At 53.5% G+C, this 15,689-nt stretch overlaps 1 protein-coding gene across 1 annotated transcript in view; it reads right to left on the bottom strand.

Moving 5' to 3' along the window:
• ONECUT2 (one cut homeobox 2) overlaps positions 1-14,963 on the bottom strand; it is a 62,357-nt gene extending 47,394 nt beyond the window's left edge. The window contains exon 1 of the mRNA XM_041739651.1: positions 13,656-14,963. Within this exon, the coding sequence (XP_041595585.1) occupies positions 13,656-14,901 (1,246 nt within the window). The 5' untranslated portion in view covers positions 14,902-14,963. The remainder of the gene's footprint in view (positions 1-13,655) is intronic.
• Between the last annotated feature and the right edge of the window lie 726 nt (positions 14,964-15,689).

The raw sequence follows: 15,689 nt of genomic DNA, 5'->3' as shown, positions 1-15,689 counted from the left end.
GTAAACCGAATTTGAGGGCATTCAGGCAAATATGTTCAGATGCAGAAGGAAATAAGGACCTGGAGCTAGGAGAGACATCAGGGCTGGAGAGAGACTGAGAAGTCCTCAACACAGACAGATGGTAACTAAATGGATGAGATCTTCCAGGGTGAGTATGTTGGGCGTAAAAATTAAATAGCCTAGGCCAGAATGCTGAGCTAGGTGGACAGAGCAAGAGGAGCCCAGACAGGAGACTGACAAGGAGTGGCCAGATCTTAACAAGTTGAGAGTATATTTTTATGTCAGAAGTCAAGAGAAAGGCACGGGTGGTCAGCAGTGTGTCAAATGCTGAGGACAGGCCACATTAAAGTAAGAACTGAGAAGCATCCATTGGGTTTGGCTTCAAAAACCTCAACAGTGACACCCGTAGGAGCTGGTGTAGTAAACAAGAGTGGCTAGCACCAGCCTGCAGAGGGCTGGGCCTGAAGGGGGATGTAGGAAACAGACACAGAGTTAAAGCAACTCCAGAAGTGAAGAGAGGGAAGAGATGAAGCTAGAACAGGTGTTGGGGGTAGGCGGGGGGAAGGGCGGTACTCTTTTTTTTTTTTTTTTTAAAAAGAGAGAACTTGAGGACAAAAATGCAGACAGGAAAAAGGTAATGGAGAGGAAGGGGTTGAAAGCACAGGGAGGGCTGGGGTGCTGAGAAGGCAAGTAGAGGCAAGAGCCCAGAACCAGGTTGAGGAACTGGCCTTCATCAGAAAAGTGGTCTCTTCCTTTTCAGAAGAATGAAAGAGAAAGAAAGAGAGACTGCATGTTGAGATGAATAAAGAATCCATCCTTGTGCCTTGAACATGAACTGAACTCTGGTATACATTAGGAGACACATGAACCCAAGATTTGAAAAAATACCTTTTAGATTTGGGAGTCTGTCATATTGTTTCAGAAAAGCAGAAAGTTCCTTACTCCACCCAATTTTTTTTTAGTATTTGGAATCAAAGAAGTCTAGGAAAGATCCTGTTCACACATTGCAATCTTGTTGAAATATCTTTTGAAAAGCACACTGAGTTCACCAGAAAGGAAATGCATTTGGTACAAGTCCTTGCAGAGTGCACTGCTTATTTTAATAAGATGCAGTGATACATATAAAATAGACTTAAAAGAAAAAAAAAGGCTTTGCTTACTGTCAAATCCATGTTTTATCAGAAAAGGTTTTGACGGTGTAACCCAACTACTAAGAAATGCGTGCCTGCAAATTCAAAGATTATACAGCTTAATATTGGGAGTGAATGCTCTCTCACATTTGTTTAATTTTGGGCTGTATTTTCCTTCTTTTTATCTAAGAGCCACTTGGAATTTAAAGATGAATTGTCACAGGGAAGACAATCCATCTATCATATTCTTGACTTTCTTTTATTTATTTATTTTTTAATTATTTATTTTTGATAGTCATACAGAGAGAGAGAGAGAGGCAGAGACACAGGCAGAGGGAGAAGCAGGCTCCATGCACCGGGAGCCCGACGTGGGATTCGATCCCGGGTCTCCAGGATCGCGCCCTGGGCCAAAGGCAGGCGCCAAACCGCTGCGCCACCCAGGGATCCCCTTGACTTTCTTTTAAAGTGACTTTTCTTTTTTTTTTTTTTTAATCCTTTTATTACTCTTTTTTAACAAACAGCCCCAGGGATAGGGGACCAGGGGAGGAGGGTAGAGGGGAAGCGAGGCCCCAGCCCCACAACCCCTCCCCACCCACCCCATTCCCCCTTATATATTTATAATCTATATACAAGCCCTGGGGAGTGCGGGGCAAGGGGAACTCCCTCAGCGGGATGGGGGCAATCCAGGCACACACTTGTCTGTTCCTGTGCCCTACCTCCCTGAGAACCACTTCAGCAATAAATCAGGCTTGAACTAAAATTCCTTGAAATAAAGCAGAAGTTTTACATTCTAATTAGCTTTGGGAGTGAATGCTTCTTGGGTGGCTCAGTTGAGTGTCTGGCTCTTGATTTTGGCTCAAGTCATGATCTCAGGATTGTGGGATTGAGCCCTGCATCAGGCTCCATGCTCAGCATGGAGTCTACTTGAGATTCTCTGTCTCTCTCCTCCCCTGACCTCTTCCCCCTTTCCTAAATAAATAAATAAATAAAATCTCTAATCAGCTTTGGGAAGTCAAGGGCCATTTTACTAGAAACCCAAAGAGATGTGAGTTGTGTCCTATTGAAGACCAAAAGGACCAATCTGTCTCTTTTCTCTGGAATAGAAACACAGATAAAGCAGACCAACTGACCAAATATGGCCAGAATCAGGGGTCTGTGCCTAATGTTAGCTCTTACCTTACCTAGGCCCACCTGACTCCATTGTGTGGCCTGGAGGAAGTGACTCAACCCTTAGCCCACAGAAGTGGTGCAGAGGTTCTTAAAGAGAGCCCATCAAAGACGACTCAAGATATTAAACCCAGCTTCAAGGGATCCCTGGGTGGCGCAGCGGTTTGGCACCTGCCTTTGGCCCAGGGCGCGACCCTGGAGACCCGGGATCAAATCCCACGTTGGGCTCCCGGTGCGTGGAGACTGCTTCTCCCTCTGCCTGTGTCTCTGCCTCTCTCTCTCTCTGTGACTGTCATAAATAAATAAAAATTAGAAAAAAAAATTAAAAACCCAACTTCAATATTTAGTGGAGGTAATGTCTCTTAGTTGGCTCTCCCTGCAATATCACTGCTGAAACAATGTAAGGATATTGTTTAATTTAATGAGAACCATGTTTTCAAAAATCAGCATGGAGATGGGGAGAAAAAAGCATCCATTTGTATACACCTGTGTGCGGGGCAACCACACTGTAAACCTTGAAAGGCAATCCGAATCTAACATACTGTGTTGAGAGTGGCAATCAGCGTCTGCAAGAGGCAGTAACATGGAGTAAAACAGTTCAATCCCTCAGCCCCCCAACAGAGGTAATGCTCTTCCTTTTCCGAAGGAAAAGGGTCGTTTAGCATCTTTTGTCCTCTCACTGGGCATCCCCTCCTCTCCCTCTATTACTGGTGACCTCACACAGAGAACTGAAGCCATGGGGCGCCAGAGGAAAATCTGAGGCCCTGTTATGTCTGGGGCGCTGAGATCTAGAGAGCTGGAGCTACTGATCAGGGTCCTGCCCAGACTTAACTCGAGTAGTAGAGGGTCCATCTTCCTTTTTCTGGGTTGAGATGGAAACTGGCTCCGCGCCCTGCAAGCGCGCAGGCTCTGGGGCGCCCCGTGGCGCTGTTCGTGGTGCTGAAGCCCGTGCGGGGCGCGGAGGCCGCCACCCCCACCCACAGGCGCTAAGCAGCCAGGGGCTCTGGGCCGAGATCGATGGGAGGCCAGCCTGGAAACAGCTGCCGCCCACAGAGCTACAGCCAGCTCCACAGTTTGGCTCCAAATCTAGCTCATTGGCTCACTTCTTTGCAATTGCAAAATGGCTGGTCGGTTCACTTTCCCTCATCCCAGGGGATTTCACAGGGCCCACCTCTGGCTCTCTGACTTGGCGTATCTCTTTCCTGACATCCTCCCTGCCAATACTAATTCTCCCCTACCCCGTCTTCTCGTACAATATATTACCTTTGTAGAGCACCTTACAGCTGGCACAGCTCTCACTGGCACCATCAACTGAACCGTTTCACCTACACACACCACCATTCCTCTTCTCCCCCATAGATACTTTTTTGTTTTCTCCACCCCTCCTCTCTCAAGCAGGAGGAGACTATTACTTCAATGTGCATGCAGGATGGGCAAATCACCTCACCCATCACAGCAGAACCACTGATTTCTCTTTGACAATGAATTAGGAGAAGCAGTGGCTAGAGTCCCAATGGACAAGGAAAAAGTCCCTCAAGAATATATGAGTGGGGGATGGGGATGCATACTAGGAGCAAAGTAAGGGAAGGGGCTTGGGCCTTGTGGGAGGTGCAGGGCTTATTGCAGTTAGAAGACTCCCGGCAGATGGCACTCTAGCTCAAGGTGCTCTCCACGGAAGCCCTGACTAGGTTGGGGCTCCACCTCAAACCTTCTTTCTGCCAAATTAACTCCCCAACCGTGCCCCAGCCATGTTTGCAGGTCTGTCTTCCTCTGGATCCAAGCACTTATCCAGACTACACTCCTGCTAATAAATTAGCACCGTTTGCACAATTCTACTTACTGTAATGCACAATGAACAAAACATAAATAGAAAAGAGAGGGTTAGTAGGAGGATTTTTTTTTTTTTCTGGTGTGATTGATGGCACTCAGATCAGAACTGTTTAATCATCAATAACATGATTCAGCAATTGGGAAATGTAAACAAATTGTGCAACTGCTTGCTGCGGTCAAAGCCCTGAAGGGGCCTACAGGACTGGCCCAGCTTAGGGAGGGCAATGCCAGCAGAATGTCCCCTCCCTCCCACCAGGGTAGAGCTGGCTATGCCTACAGCCTGACTGGTGTGACCTTTGGCTTTTGCAGCACACACACGATTGGACTGGGGTTAATGGCACTTTGCAGGGAGCTCCAATTGAGTAAACAAAAAATGCCTTGCCCTGTTCTAATGGAGCACATTATTATGAGGCCTAAGCCTTCATGCAGGCCCCTGCAGCTGCTCTGCAGGTCAGTGCTACCAATAAAGCAATTAGCCAATGAGAAAACTCTTCTTCCCCGAGGGGGACTGTGAGGGTTTTGTTGCAGTTGCTGTGCTTTGCTTTGGGTTTTTAAACAGGCAATCCAAGTTGATCTGAGCCTCTTACATCAGACTCCAGGATGAGGACAGTGAAATTGTGTGTTTGCTGAGTGTGATATTTTAAGGGACTGGTCCCTTGCTCAACATAGCCTGGAGAGCTCACTGCTTCCTGTTCAATTAACCTGAACCAGAGCTGAACTCTGGCCTTTGAACTCACTCAGCAGATAAATACATTAGCTCACCTAAGGAATCATTAATATTTTTCAATCACAGAAAACAAACATGAATGTCTGAACACAACCCAAGAGATAGCCAATTAGGAATAATGCATGTACTATGCTGAAAAAAAAATCACAAATGGATGTTATTTACAGAACAAAAAAGGGTCAAGGAAGAAATGAAATGGATCATGCCAACAGTTCTGGAAACAAAGGGGACTTTCATTTTCATATTTGCAAACATGAGGGATACTGAGGAACATTTAACAATTCCTATTCTATCTCTACTGCTCAAAAAAAAAAAAAAAAAAAAAAAAGGTTGTCCCTTCTGTTGGCCTGGTTTCTACCTACTTTCATCAGAACACAAAACTCCAAGCCCTCTGTCTTCTGAAGTGACTTTGGTGTCCATGCTCAAATACGTGGTCCAAAATATGGCATTTCTGGGACAGTTCTATTCTACTCCTGATTTGCTACAATAATTTTTATGGAAGTATTAACTGCTTTGAAGTACCAGCTTGAATCAACCAAGCTAGTGGCTGGATTGAAATAAATTTATAGTAGAAAATGATGCTCCTGAGACATTGCTACTCTAGCATATAAACAGATTTTCTTTTGTGGAAAAAAGGAGAGAGGGAGAGAGAGAGAGAGAGAGAGAGAGAGAGAGAGAGAGAGAGAGAGAGACGCTAAATGCATCTATTTTGTTCTTAACCCTGCATGTCATCTCAGAAGAACAAGAAAAACATCTCCAACAGAGTCATTACACATTTCAGTTTGATTCAATTTCACTTCCCACAACTCTGCCTCCTGACCCCTCCCCTCCTACCCCCCTCCTTTTCATTTTTGTTTGGTTTGGAGTGTGGGCTTAATGCCCAGCTATCCTAGATGAGAACACTTAAAGGAATATCACAAGCACGAAGGGTAAATCTATTGAACGAGGGTCTTTAACTATGTGGTTTCCTTAAAGGGAAAGGTTGGATCAATAGGATCAATATGAAAGGTTTCCCTGGCCCTGCATAAAAGGGTAAGGGCTTCTCTTTTCACTGGTTTAACTTTACTCTCTGACAAATGCAAATCAATGGATCTGTGTTTACAACAGATTCCCTAACAGACTCAACTTGGGTAAAGCCCAGAGCCTCGCCCTGGGGGTGGGGAGTCTGGGCTTGCTCGGGGAGGATGCTCTAGGGTAGAGCTTCACGCTTAAGGCCCCGAGGGTAGAGTAGGGAGTGAGCTGCCAATAGCTACCAATCACCATTAAAGAAGGGCTCATGGCCCACTGAGATTTTGCTGCTGCTGCCTGTGGAACACCAAATAGGTTCCTCCAAGGATGTCTCAACCCAAATATAAAGCCCAAATTCCTAGGATCTGGTGGGCCAGTCAACGTCGTTTCCTACCTGTATAGATTTGTGGGGTTAACTGTACAAAAGCAGCTGGAATGAAATATCTAAAATTGAAGCAGCCCTTTCTTAGGTGGTAACTGGCTCTCTTAGCGATAGTAAAGCACACCACCAAACCTGTGGGTTCTTTCCCCCTTAATTTTACCTTTCCCTTTAAAAATGTGATGCTTTCCAGAGATTACATGATTTCAAGTCAATACCAGTTACAGAGAAATTATTTTTCTTCCTGCAGGAGAAAGTATATGTATATTTGATTACACGAGCCAAAGTCCGATGCTGATTAAATTACGTTGGAGGTGTGCTTCCAACCCAAACAAAGTCTGCTTTCTACAGGAGAGTAATGGATCTTCGAATGGCAATGGAGGCACCAAAGTGGAATGCAGAGCCTCCCTTCCCTCTGGGGCAATTTGCGTGGGGATGGTTTTTCATAAAAAAATGTCCACAACTTCTAGAAATCCTGCTCCCTAAATAAGACTAACTCCATATGCATGTCCACAGCCTGCCCTTGTGCTTTGCCCATCCTGCACCTTGTCAGGTATCAGATGGGCTGAATTATCCAGTTTCCCATCCTCCCCTCTCCCTGTGCTTACAAGAACCTATGCACATTTTCCAGAGTTGTTGCCTTGAGTGAGACTTGGATAACAAAAAGCCTTTCCCAAAGGCAATGAAGTGGGGTGGAGGGACAGAGTGGGTGAAGAGGGGTGCTGGTGGGCCTCCAGCCCGTCTTGAGCAGGCTCTGTACAGGATACCATAATGATTCCATTAGGCTTCTTCATAATGTTCTCTCTCCACCAAGAAAAGTATCACCTGGAGAAAGTGACTTTCCCCAGATCAGGAGAAAAAAAAAAAAAAAGTGTCTCTAAGATGGTCAGGGGTGAGGATAATCCAGAGAGTCTGTAGATAAAGTTTAAGGCCCAGGGCCTTACTCCATACACACCGTTCTCCCCAGGGCCCTTTATCCAGGGAATTATTTCTATTTATTCCCCTCTCATTTCCCTTCCTTTGGCAAGAACCCAGAAATTAAATCTCTCTCCTCCTTTGAGGTTTTCATTCCTCCAGGGATCCCCCTACATGATACCACTCTTCCCGAAGACAGTTTCTGCCAACATCAGCCACCAGCTGTGGTGTGGTGAGGCTCAGTATTGTCTTCCCTCAACCTCTTTCCTCTGATATTCCTTTAGAAACAGATACTAATGGACAGAAAACCAAGAATGACCTGACAATAAAGTCTTGTGTCCAAGACAGAAGGAGAGGCAAGCTCTCCTTCCCTAAGGTTCAGGTTTGGAGCTTGAGAAGGTAAACCTGCCCAGAGCCCCATTACCTCCAGACAGACCTGACTCCGGAGGGAAGTAAAGCATTTCTCCTCTTGGAGACAATATCTGGGGAATCATTTTCCCCTCTGCTCTCCCCTCACCATTCACTAGAACCCCTGCTCTATTTTGGGGTTCTAGGATGGATATAAAGGACAGTCTAAATGCACTCATCCCTCCTAGAACCTAGGAGCTTTTCAAGTGGGGTCAATGGGGAGGAGGACAGTTGTCTTCCAGTTCTGAAGGACACCACTCATCCTCTGTATCTGATCACCTGATCCAGGTAACTGTAGTTTTCAGGAAGGGGGTAGGGCAAAGAAATCAAGATGTCTCAAAGCTCCCGTCATTAAGAAGTCCACTGGTGGGGAAGCTGAGCCCCATCTCTGGGAATGACAGAAAGAAATACCAGTTCACCCTTTGGCACATCTCAAGGCAGAACCATGAAAGGTTTTTCTCCTTCTCTCCTCTCTCTTCCTCTTTTTTCTCATTTTATTCTAGAAGAAGGAAGGAAAACACTCCTTTTCTTCCAGATTGAGACCACCTATTGAAGGAAAAGCTTAGTTCTCACCAACTGGAGGATTTAGGATTTTGAAAAGCCAGAACAATTTAATTCCCATCCCATCCCCACGACCACCCCAGTTCTTTCATTCTTTTCAGTAAAATTCACCTTAGTGTTCCTGTCTGGAAGAATAAGCCACCATTTGGCAAGGGGAGCCACTGGGACACGGGGTGCCCATCTCCCCCAGGGGAAGGAAGGAAGAGCTCAAAAGTCACTCAATGCAGGCGCCTAAGGGAAAAAAAAAAAAACACCTCCCACTCGGGTCTCAGAGCCTAAGTTCTCTCCAGCTAGCGGGAAGGGGTGGGGTGGCGTTCCCCAGTCTGATTTTCTTAACTTCCTGCTGCAGCCGGTACAGGAAACAAGATTCTTCCCGGGTTGACCCAATTAACCTAGAGCAGACCCTTCTGAGGGATGAAGCCCAAGCCTTTGTCACTGGGGCGGCATTTAATTTCCCACCTAATGCGAACACTTTAGGGTGAATGATTCCTTTTAATGAAGACCCAGGAAAGCCGCGAGGGGATCTGAGGATCCAGAAGCTGCGCGGCTACTGGGCAGCTTGAGAGACATTTCCAAGTTGGGTTTGGTCGTTCCCGCAAGTCGAGAGGTAGGTCAAACGTCCTGGATGGCTTAGGAGGAGGGAAGAAGTTGCCCCGGGCCCAGTTTGACGGGAGTCATGCGGACCCGGGAGTGACGGTACCCCAGGACAGAGGAGAGAGGGAGAGAGAGAGAGAGAGAGAGAGAGAGAGAGGAAGGGAGAGACACGAGCCGGGAGGACTCCGGCACCGTCCCCTGCAGCCCCTTCATGGACTCCACCAGCCGCAGAGCCCTAGGCCGGGAGCGCAGGCCGCGGGGCGCGCTCGGGCTACAGAGATGGCTAGCAGCTCTGCGACCCAGAAAATCTCGGGAAGGGGCCACGCCGGGGAGAAGCCGTGGCCCGACACCGAGGCCCACCGGGAGCAGGGACGCTGGGGAGCGGGGGCGCTGGCGAGCGCTCTGCTGGGAAGAGCCCGCCGTCGGGCTTACTGGAAACGCGCAGGATCAGGTTCCAGATCAATGAGATCTGGGTCCACACGTTTACGTTATTGTTGCCAGCATTAATGCTCTTTTAATCTTCTAAACATTATCAGCATCGATCTCCCTCCATATACACATTTGTTTGAGAAAGTGACATAACCACACGGTGGAAAGCCTGGAATAAAAATAAATGCACAGCCACCCGCGTCCAGGGCGCCTGGCGGCCTAGGCTGCCTCTCGCGCTCGGCTTCACCACCCTCTCCAGCGCCCTGTCCTCTCGGCCCGCGCCGCTCACTCTAATGCGGGTTAGGAAGGTGTTCTCCAGGCACCCGGCGCTTGACCAAGCAAGGACAGTAACGAGCTTTCCCATCATTAATCCGACCGGCCAGCTGGCAAAAGTATTTTGTGTTGGACACGGATGTGGATGCGTTGGGTCTCTCACTGCCGGGAGACTTGGGCCGAGCTGGGCCGGAGGCGGACCAGCGGAAGGGGTGCGATGGGGTGTGAGGTTCCGACAATGAGGTCCCTGCCTCTCGGCTTAGAAGGTGCCTTTCCTTGGCACCGAAGGGGACACGCAGGCCTGTGGCGCCCCTGGCTGGAGCCGCTGCGCCCTGTGCCGGCCAGGCTCCGCCGCTGCGGGCGTCCTGTGACCCAGGCCACACCTTGGTAGGTGGGTGGAAGCCCCTCAGGTGCCTCCAGCCTGGCCGCCGGGAGTTGCTGTCTGAACTGGGCCGTGTGTCTATCTACCGCCGGATGTGTGGCAAGTTCCAAGCAGGCCGCCCTGGAGCCCAGGTCTCGGGAGGCGCAAACCTTGGCAGGTTATTGTCAGAGGCTTTGCTCTGTCTTCTGTGCGTTGGAGGAAACCACTCCTGCCACGGAAGCCTTGATTTTCCTCCCTGACGCTCCTGTCCAGGGTTTACCCGTTTTTTTTTCAGTCCCTCCTTTTTTCGTGTTTGTGCTTGGTTCAGAGATGGGCTCAAAGTCTGGGAGTGTTTGTGTTCAGACCTGCGGGAGTTTGTCCTTGCTGCCTCTCGCCGGAGTATACAAACTGCCCTGCAGGAGCATGCCTCCAGAACCAGGACTGGGCCCAACTGGGTACACCTACAACCACCTGCTGCCCTGGCCACCTTTTCCTAACGAAATAGTGCTCTTGGAGTCCACCTCTCTGAAAACTAGTGCTGGGGTGATTTGAGTTTACTGTGTCTTGTCCCTTACCCTTAGAAATGCCACCCTGAGCTGTGGATACACCAAGCAGTTGGGGCGGGGGGGAGACCTGCGGGAGGCAGGTGGGAGCGCAAAGGAAAAACCTGTAGTGCTGGGGTCTACTTCACCTGAGGGTGAGGTCTATAGGAAGTGATCCAAATCAGACCTGGATTCTGAGGTCCCTCAACCCCTGTCTGGTTGGGCCTCTGGCAAGATCCAGAGAGTCCAAAATGAGAAAGGGAAAGTAAAAGGAGACTAGGGGAGAAAAAAGAGGCCTGATGGGGGTGAGCTAGAGGTGCTCAGCGGGCTCTCGGAGGCTTGGGCCTGGCAGTCAGGTCCAGCTACCCCGTGGAGCCAACAGGGCTGGCTTCTCCCCTGGAGCCCTACCGTGTGGGCAGTCAGCAGCGTCCCCGTGGGGATTCCGATCGATACTCCTGGCGGGGAAGGCCTCTGCTTTTCTTCTCCATTTGCTCCTGTCCCCTAGCGCTCCTGAGCACATAATACCTACTTACCAGTTCTGGCTTCTGCGTCAGTGTCTGAAGAGACTGATCTACTGACCCCAAACTGAAAAGCCTCCTATGTAATAATAACCACTCAGCACACTTGTAGTTGCAGATAAAATGGCCAGATAAAAAGGCTAAAGCTCTTGTCCCCTTTCATCGAGGGGTAATAAAACAGACACACATTTGAATGCTTGAGCAAAGCGGGGTCCTCAGCAGGAATTTCCCACTCGCTGAAGGAGGCTTCCAGTCTCCTGTGGAGGTGGCTTCAGCAAACTCCTCCCTGGAAAAGCCTGCATGCTTCCCCAAGCCAGCCCCTAAAGAGTGCCCCCCTACCCTGACTTTCCTGGGGTGCGTGGTGGGACTGGGGACCCCCATGTATGCCACATGTGCCCTTGTCCCAGCAATGCTTGAGGCTGAGGTCGGCTAACTGGTAAAGCATACTTGGCATATCACTCTCAGACACATATAGGCACAAGGCTTTTTCTTTTCTTTTCTTTTCTTTTCTTTTCTTTTCTTTTCTTTTCTTTCTTTTCTTTTCTTTTCTTTTCTTTTTTTCTCTCTCTCTTTCTCTTCTTTCTTTCTTTCTTTCTTTCTTTCTTTCTTTCTTTCTTTCTTTCTTTCTTTCTTTCTTTCTTTCTCTTTCTTTGCTTTGTCCTTTGCAGGACAGGCGTGAGGGGGCGGCAGCGCTCTGACATGCTCTGGAATAGAATAGCTGTCATCCTGCCTTTACTGTACCCTCCACTGCAGCTGCCAAGTTCTTTCTGGTCCCTTGTGCCCAGAAAGCCAGCAGGTGCTCAAGCTCACCTGAGAGGGACTCGAGGTGTTCCCCCAGCCCCGCCTAATACAAAGGGGGGTACGCCACTGATCAGAAGTGTCAGTAGCCTCCAGTTTATTTCTCACCACTGCCCTCTATTCACTGCTTAATATTTCCTAGGAGCAAATCAGAGGAAATTGTAGGAGACAATTAAACTAGAGCTAAAGGAGAAAGATAGATGACTACACCTACGCAAAAGTATTAAGAGTCCACAGATTTGGGGAAGCTTTTTTTTTGGGGGGGGGCAGTTTTCTGTATCTTTTCAGATCGACACTGAGGGATGATTACTGCCTGGAGACCGGAATCCTCCCAACAGCCGGTAAAGGCAGAGGCGGGCAGAGTGGAAACGCCCCCTCCCCAAGGCCGGGCGAACACGCCCCCAGCCCTGCCGGGCGTCGGGAGAGCGCACCCCGCCAGCCAGGCTCAGCGGCGCGGGGAAAGCCCCAGGGAGCCGGGGAGGAAGCCCGAGCTCGCCGCTCCGGAAGCGCGTTGTGCACCGCGGGCTCCCAACCGTGCCGGCCGCACACCAGGCGCATCCCACTTTCCGCACCAACGTCGATCCCCGCCACCGCGAACGGTGCCCTCGGTGGCCCCGCGGCTCCGGAGAGACGGCGCCGGCCCGAGGGCAACTGCCCACCCGGACGTGCAGCAGGGTGCTGTGTGGGGCGCCCGGCCTCCCTGCCCCTCGGGGCCGGCGGCAGCTCGGCCGCCCCGCGCACCAAGCTGGGGCTGCGCGCACAAAAGCGCACGGCGGTGTGCCCGTCGCAGCCACCGCTGCGTCTTTCTCTCCGGCTCCCGCCGCCCACACAGGAGGTATCTGTGCTCCTAGAACAATAGAGGGCTGTACCTCGCGGCTCGGCCGCTAGAGGAGGCACAAAGAGCCAAGCCCGCTCCAGAACAATGTAACCAGCGCGTCGACCCGTCCCCTCCCGCCGGCCGCCGGCCCTCCCCGCCGCCGCGCTGCGCGCACAATCGGCGTCCGCTTCATGCAAAGGCGGAGCCTGCAGCCCGCGGCCGAGATGCGTTAACTAACCTGCATCTTAATTTTTTCAGCACCGCTTCTAAAGAGCGCCTCGCCTCCCTCCGAGCTCAGCCAAGCCTCGGCAAATGCCAGCAAGAGCTGGGAGCCGGGCCAGGGTGGCCGGCGAGTGTTGGGGAGCTCTCCCGTTCTTAGTTTTTCCTCCTCCATTCTCCTGGAGGTGAATGTGATAGTCCCAGCCTCCGTCTTTCCACGCTCCCCTCCGTGGGCAGTGACGCGGGGACTGGCCCGGGCCCGGCTCTCTCGGTGCCACGCTCCCCCACGCCAACGCCGAGGCCGGGGGTGAGCCCGGGAAGCGCTGCGGTGTCCTGGCCACCCGCTCCCCGCGCGGTCGCGATTGTAACTCCTGCTAGTAACTAAAGAAGTTTGCCTGATACGGTGGTGGGAGGAGAACGGAGAATTCTTTTTTCCCTTTCTGAAGAGCAACTGCCTCCACAGAGGGGGGACCAGGCAGCCCGGAAAACCGAAATGTATTGTCTAAGCAAGAGTTCAAGTGCACAGGGCTTTGAAAAAGGCCCATCCCCGGCCTCTGTGAGTCCTGTAAAGAGAAGGCTCCTAGTGCACACTGCGCACCCCGGGTCCCTTGTCCCACAAGTAGGGAAGGTCAGAAAGAGGGGGTTACACGGGCACACGGGGGAGGGGGCTGCTGAATGAAATGTGGTGGTGGAGGGGGGGTCGGTCAATGAGAGCTTGGAGTCCAAGAGGGAGGAAGAGAAATATGAAAATGCAGGAGAAAAAGAGAAAGCAGACAAGGAAGAAGGGAGGAGAAGGAGGAGGAGGAGGAGGAAATGACAGAAGAAGAAATAAAGTGGAGAGAAAATAGGAAGAGCCGAGCGGGGAGGAGGAAGGAGCGGAGGCGAGGCGAGGCGAGGCGAGGCGCGCGGGCCTGGGGCCACGAGCGGCCCGGAGCCCTCCCCGCGGCAGCCGGGCGCCGGGGGGCCCTCCTGGGCTTACCTGCCAGGCGTAAGGCGGACATGCGCTGGAACTCGGGCTCCTGAAGCCACTTCCACATCCTGCGAAAGGTCTCCCTGCCAGATTTGAGTTTACTCCACGGTTTTGGGTTCCGCAGCAGGTCGGAGAGCGTCCCCTGAGACCGGCACAGCACCCTCTGCGCGAAGATGGCCTGCGGGATGCTGTAGCGCTTCAGCTCGGCCGTGATGCGCTGGGCCACCTCCTTGGTGTTGATCTCCTCCAGCTGGCCCGAGGTGGCCACCTGCGAGCCGGACGAGGACGAGGGCGGCCGCTCGCGGCTGGGCGCCAGCACCGGCCCGTGGGACTGCGCGTGGCCCGGGTGGTGCAGGCCGTTGAGGTGCGACATCATGGCCGCGGGCGGGGTGCCCAGGCCGCGGGACAGGTGCTGCTCCCCGCGGCTCAGCATGGCAGTGTGGTGCGCGTCGAAGTTGGGGCTGAGCATCTTGTCGTGGCCCGGCGGCCCGTAGCTGGGCAGGCTCTGCTGCGCGTTGTGCAGGCCGCCCAGCCCGTTGCCCAGCGGCGCGGCGGCCAGCGGGGACAGGCTCTGGCCCATGCCGGGCATCTCCTTGTAGGGCCCGTACAGGTTGTTCATGGCCGGGAGCCCGCGCTCGTCGCGCATGAGGGTGAAGCTGCCGCTGACGTTGCCCGACAGGCGCTGGTGGTGGTGGTGGTGGTGGTGCGGGTGGTGGTGCGGGTGCGGGTGGTGGAACTTGTCGGACACGGTGGAGATGGGCGGCAGCGGCTGGAGCGGCGTCAGCGTGGTGTAGGTGTTGCTCATGCCCATGCCGGGCGGGGACGAGTCGCAGGACATGCTCATGGCGTGGTGCAGCGGGATGGAGAGCTCGGGCCGGTAGTCGCCGCCGTCCAGGATCGAGGCCATGCTGGTGACCATGGCCGAGCGCGACGCCGCCGCCGCCGCCGCCGCCGCCGTGCCCAGCTCCTGGTGCGCGGCCGGCGGGGGCGGGGGCGGCGGCGGCGGCGGCGGCGGGCCCCGCAGCGAGCCGGCGGCGCCGCGGCCCGCGTGGTGGGGGCTGGGGCTGGCCAGCAGCTCCTGCTCAGGGCCCGGGCCCCCGCCGCCGCCCCCGCCGCCCCCGCCCCCGCCCCCGCCGCTGCCGCCGCCGGCCGGCCCGTGCAAAGTGCCCAGACTTTCCATTGTCAGCTCCGGGTTCATGGCGCAGCCTTCTAGGTCTTTGGTGAGGCATCGATAGGCGGTGTAGGCAGCCTTCATTCAGTCCATCGGGGCCCGGGGGCGGCGGGGGCGGCGGGGGCGGCCGGCGGGCGGGCGAGGCGCGCGTGGCGGGGCCGGGCGCGGGCGCGGGCGCGGGCGCGGGGCGGGCGGCGAGTGCGGGAGTGTGCGCGCGGGCGTGCGCCCCGGGCTGCGGGCTGCGGGCGCGGGTGCGGGTGCGGGTGCGGGCGCGCCCGGGGTGGGGTGGGGGCGGGGAGGGGCGGCCGGGCGTGCGTGCGGGGGGGCGGGGAGGGGGATCACCGGGCCCCGCCGCTCGGGCCGGCGCGCTGCCTCGCCATGTCCGAGCCCGCTCCGGCGCCGACGTCTTCTGTTTGGGTGAGCGGGAGCTGTCCAGAAGGGCTCTGCCGCTCGCCGGGGCAGCCAACCTAGCCTCCCGGGCGCGGGGCGGGGCAGCGCCCGATGGGCGTCGCGCGCGGCCACTCCGAGCGCGCCGCTGCCCCGGGGGGCGGGCCTCCCGGGCGCGCCTGCCAATGGCGGCGGAGGGGGCGGGGCCGGCCGTTTCAGGTTTGGCTGACGGCTCTGTGCCTTTTTTTTTTTTTTTTTTTTCCTCCTCTGCCACTAGAATCAAACGTCAAGGAGAGGGAGGGAGGGAGGAGAAGAAGAGGAGAGGGTCGCGGGGAGAGAGAGGCGAGAGTGCGAGCCCGGGGGAGAAATGTTAAAGATGCCGCCCTGGGTCCCTCTCGAGCAGCTGCGATCTGTAGAAAAGGGCATTGCTTTAGTTCCCTTTGCTTCACCCCACAGCCTTTTTTTTTTTTTTTTTTTTTTTCTTT

Source organism: Vulpes lagopus, chromosome 24 (assembly GCF_018345385.1).
Source record: "Vulpes lagopus strain Blue_001 chromosome 24, ASM1834538v1, whole genome shotgun sequence".
NCBI classification, from domain to species: Eukaryota; Metazoa; Chordata; class Mammalia; order Carnivora; family Canidae; genus Vulpes; species Vulpes lagopus.
Note: the sequence above shows the minus strand (reverse complement) of the source record. Positions and strands in the feature narration are given on the sequence as shown.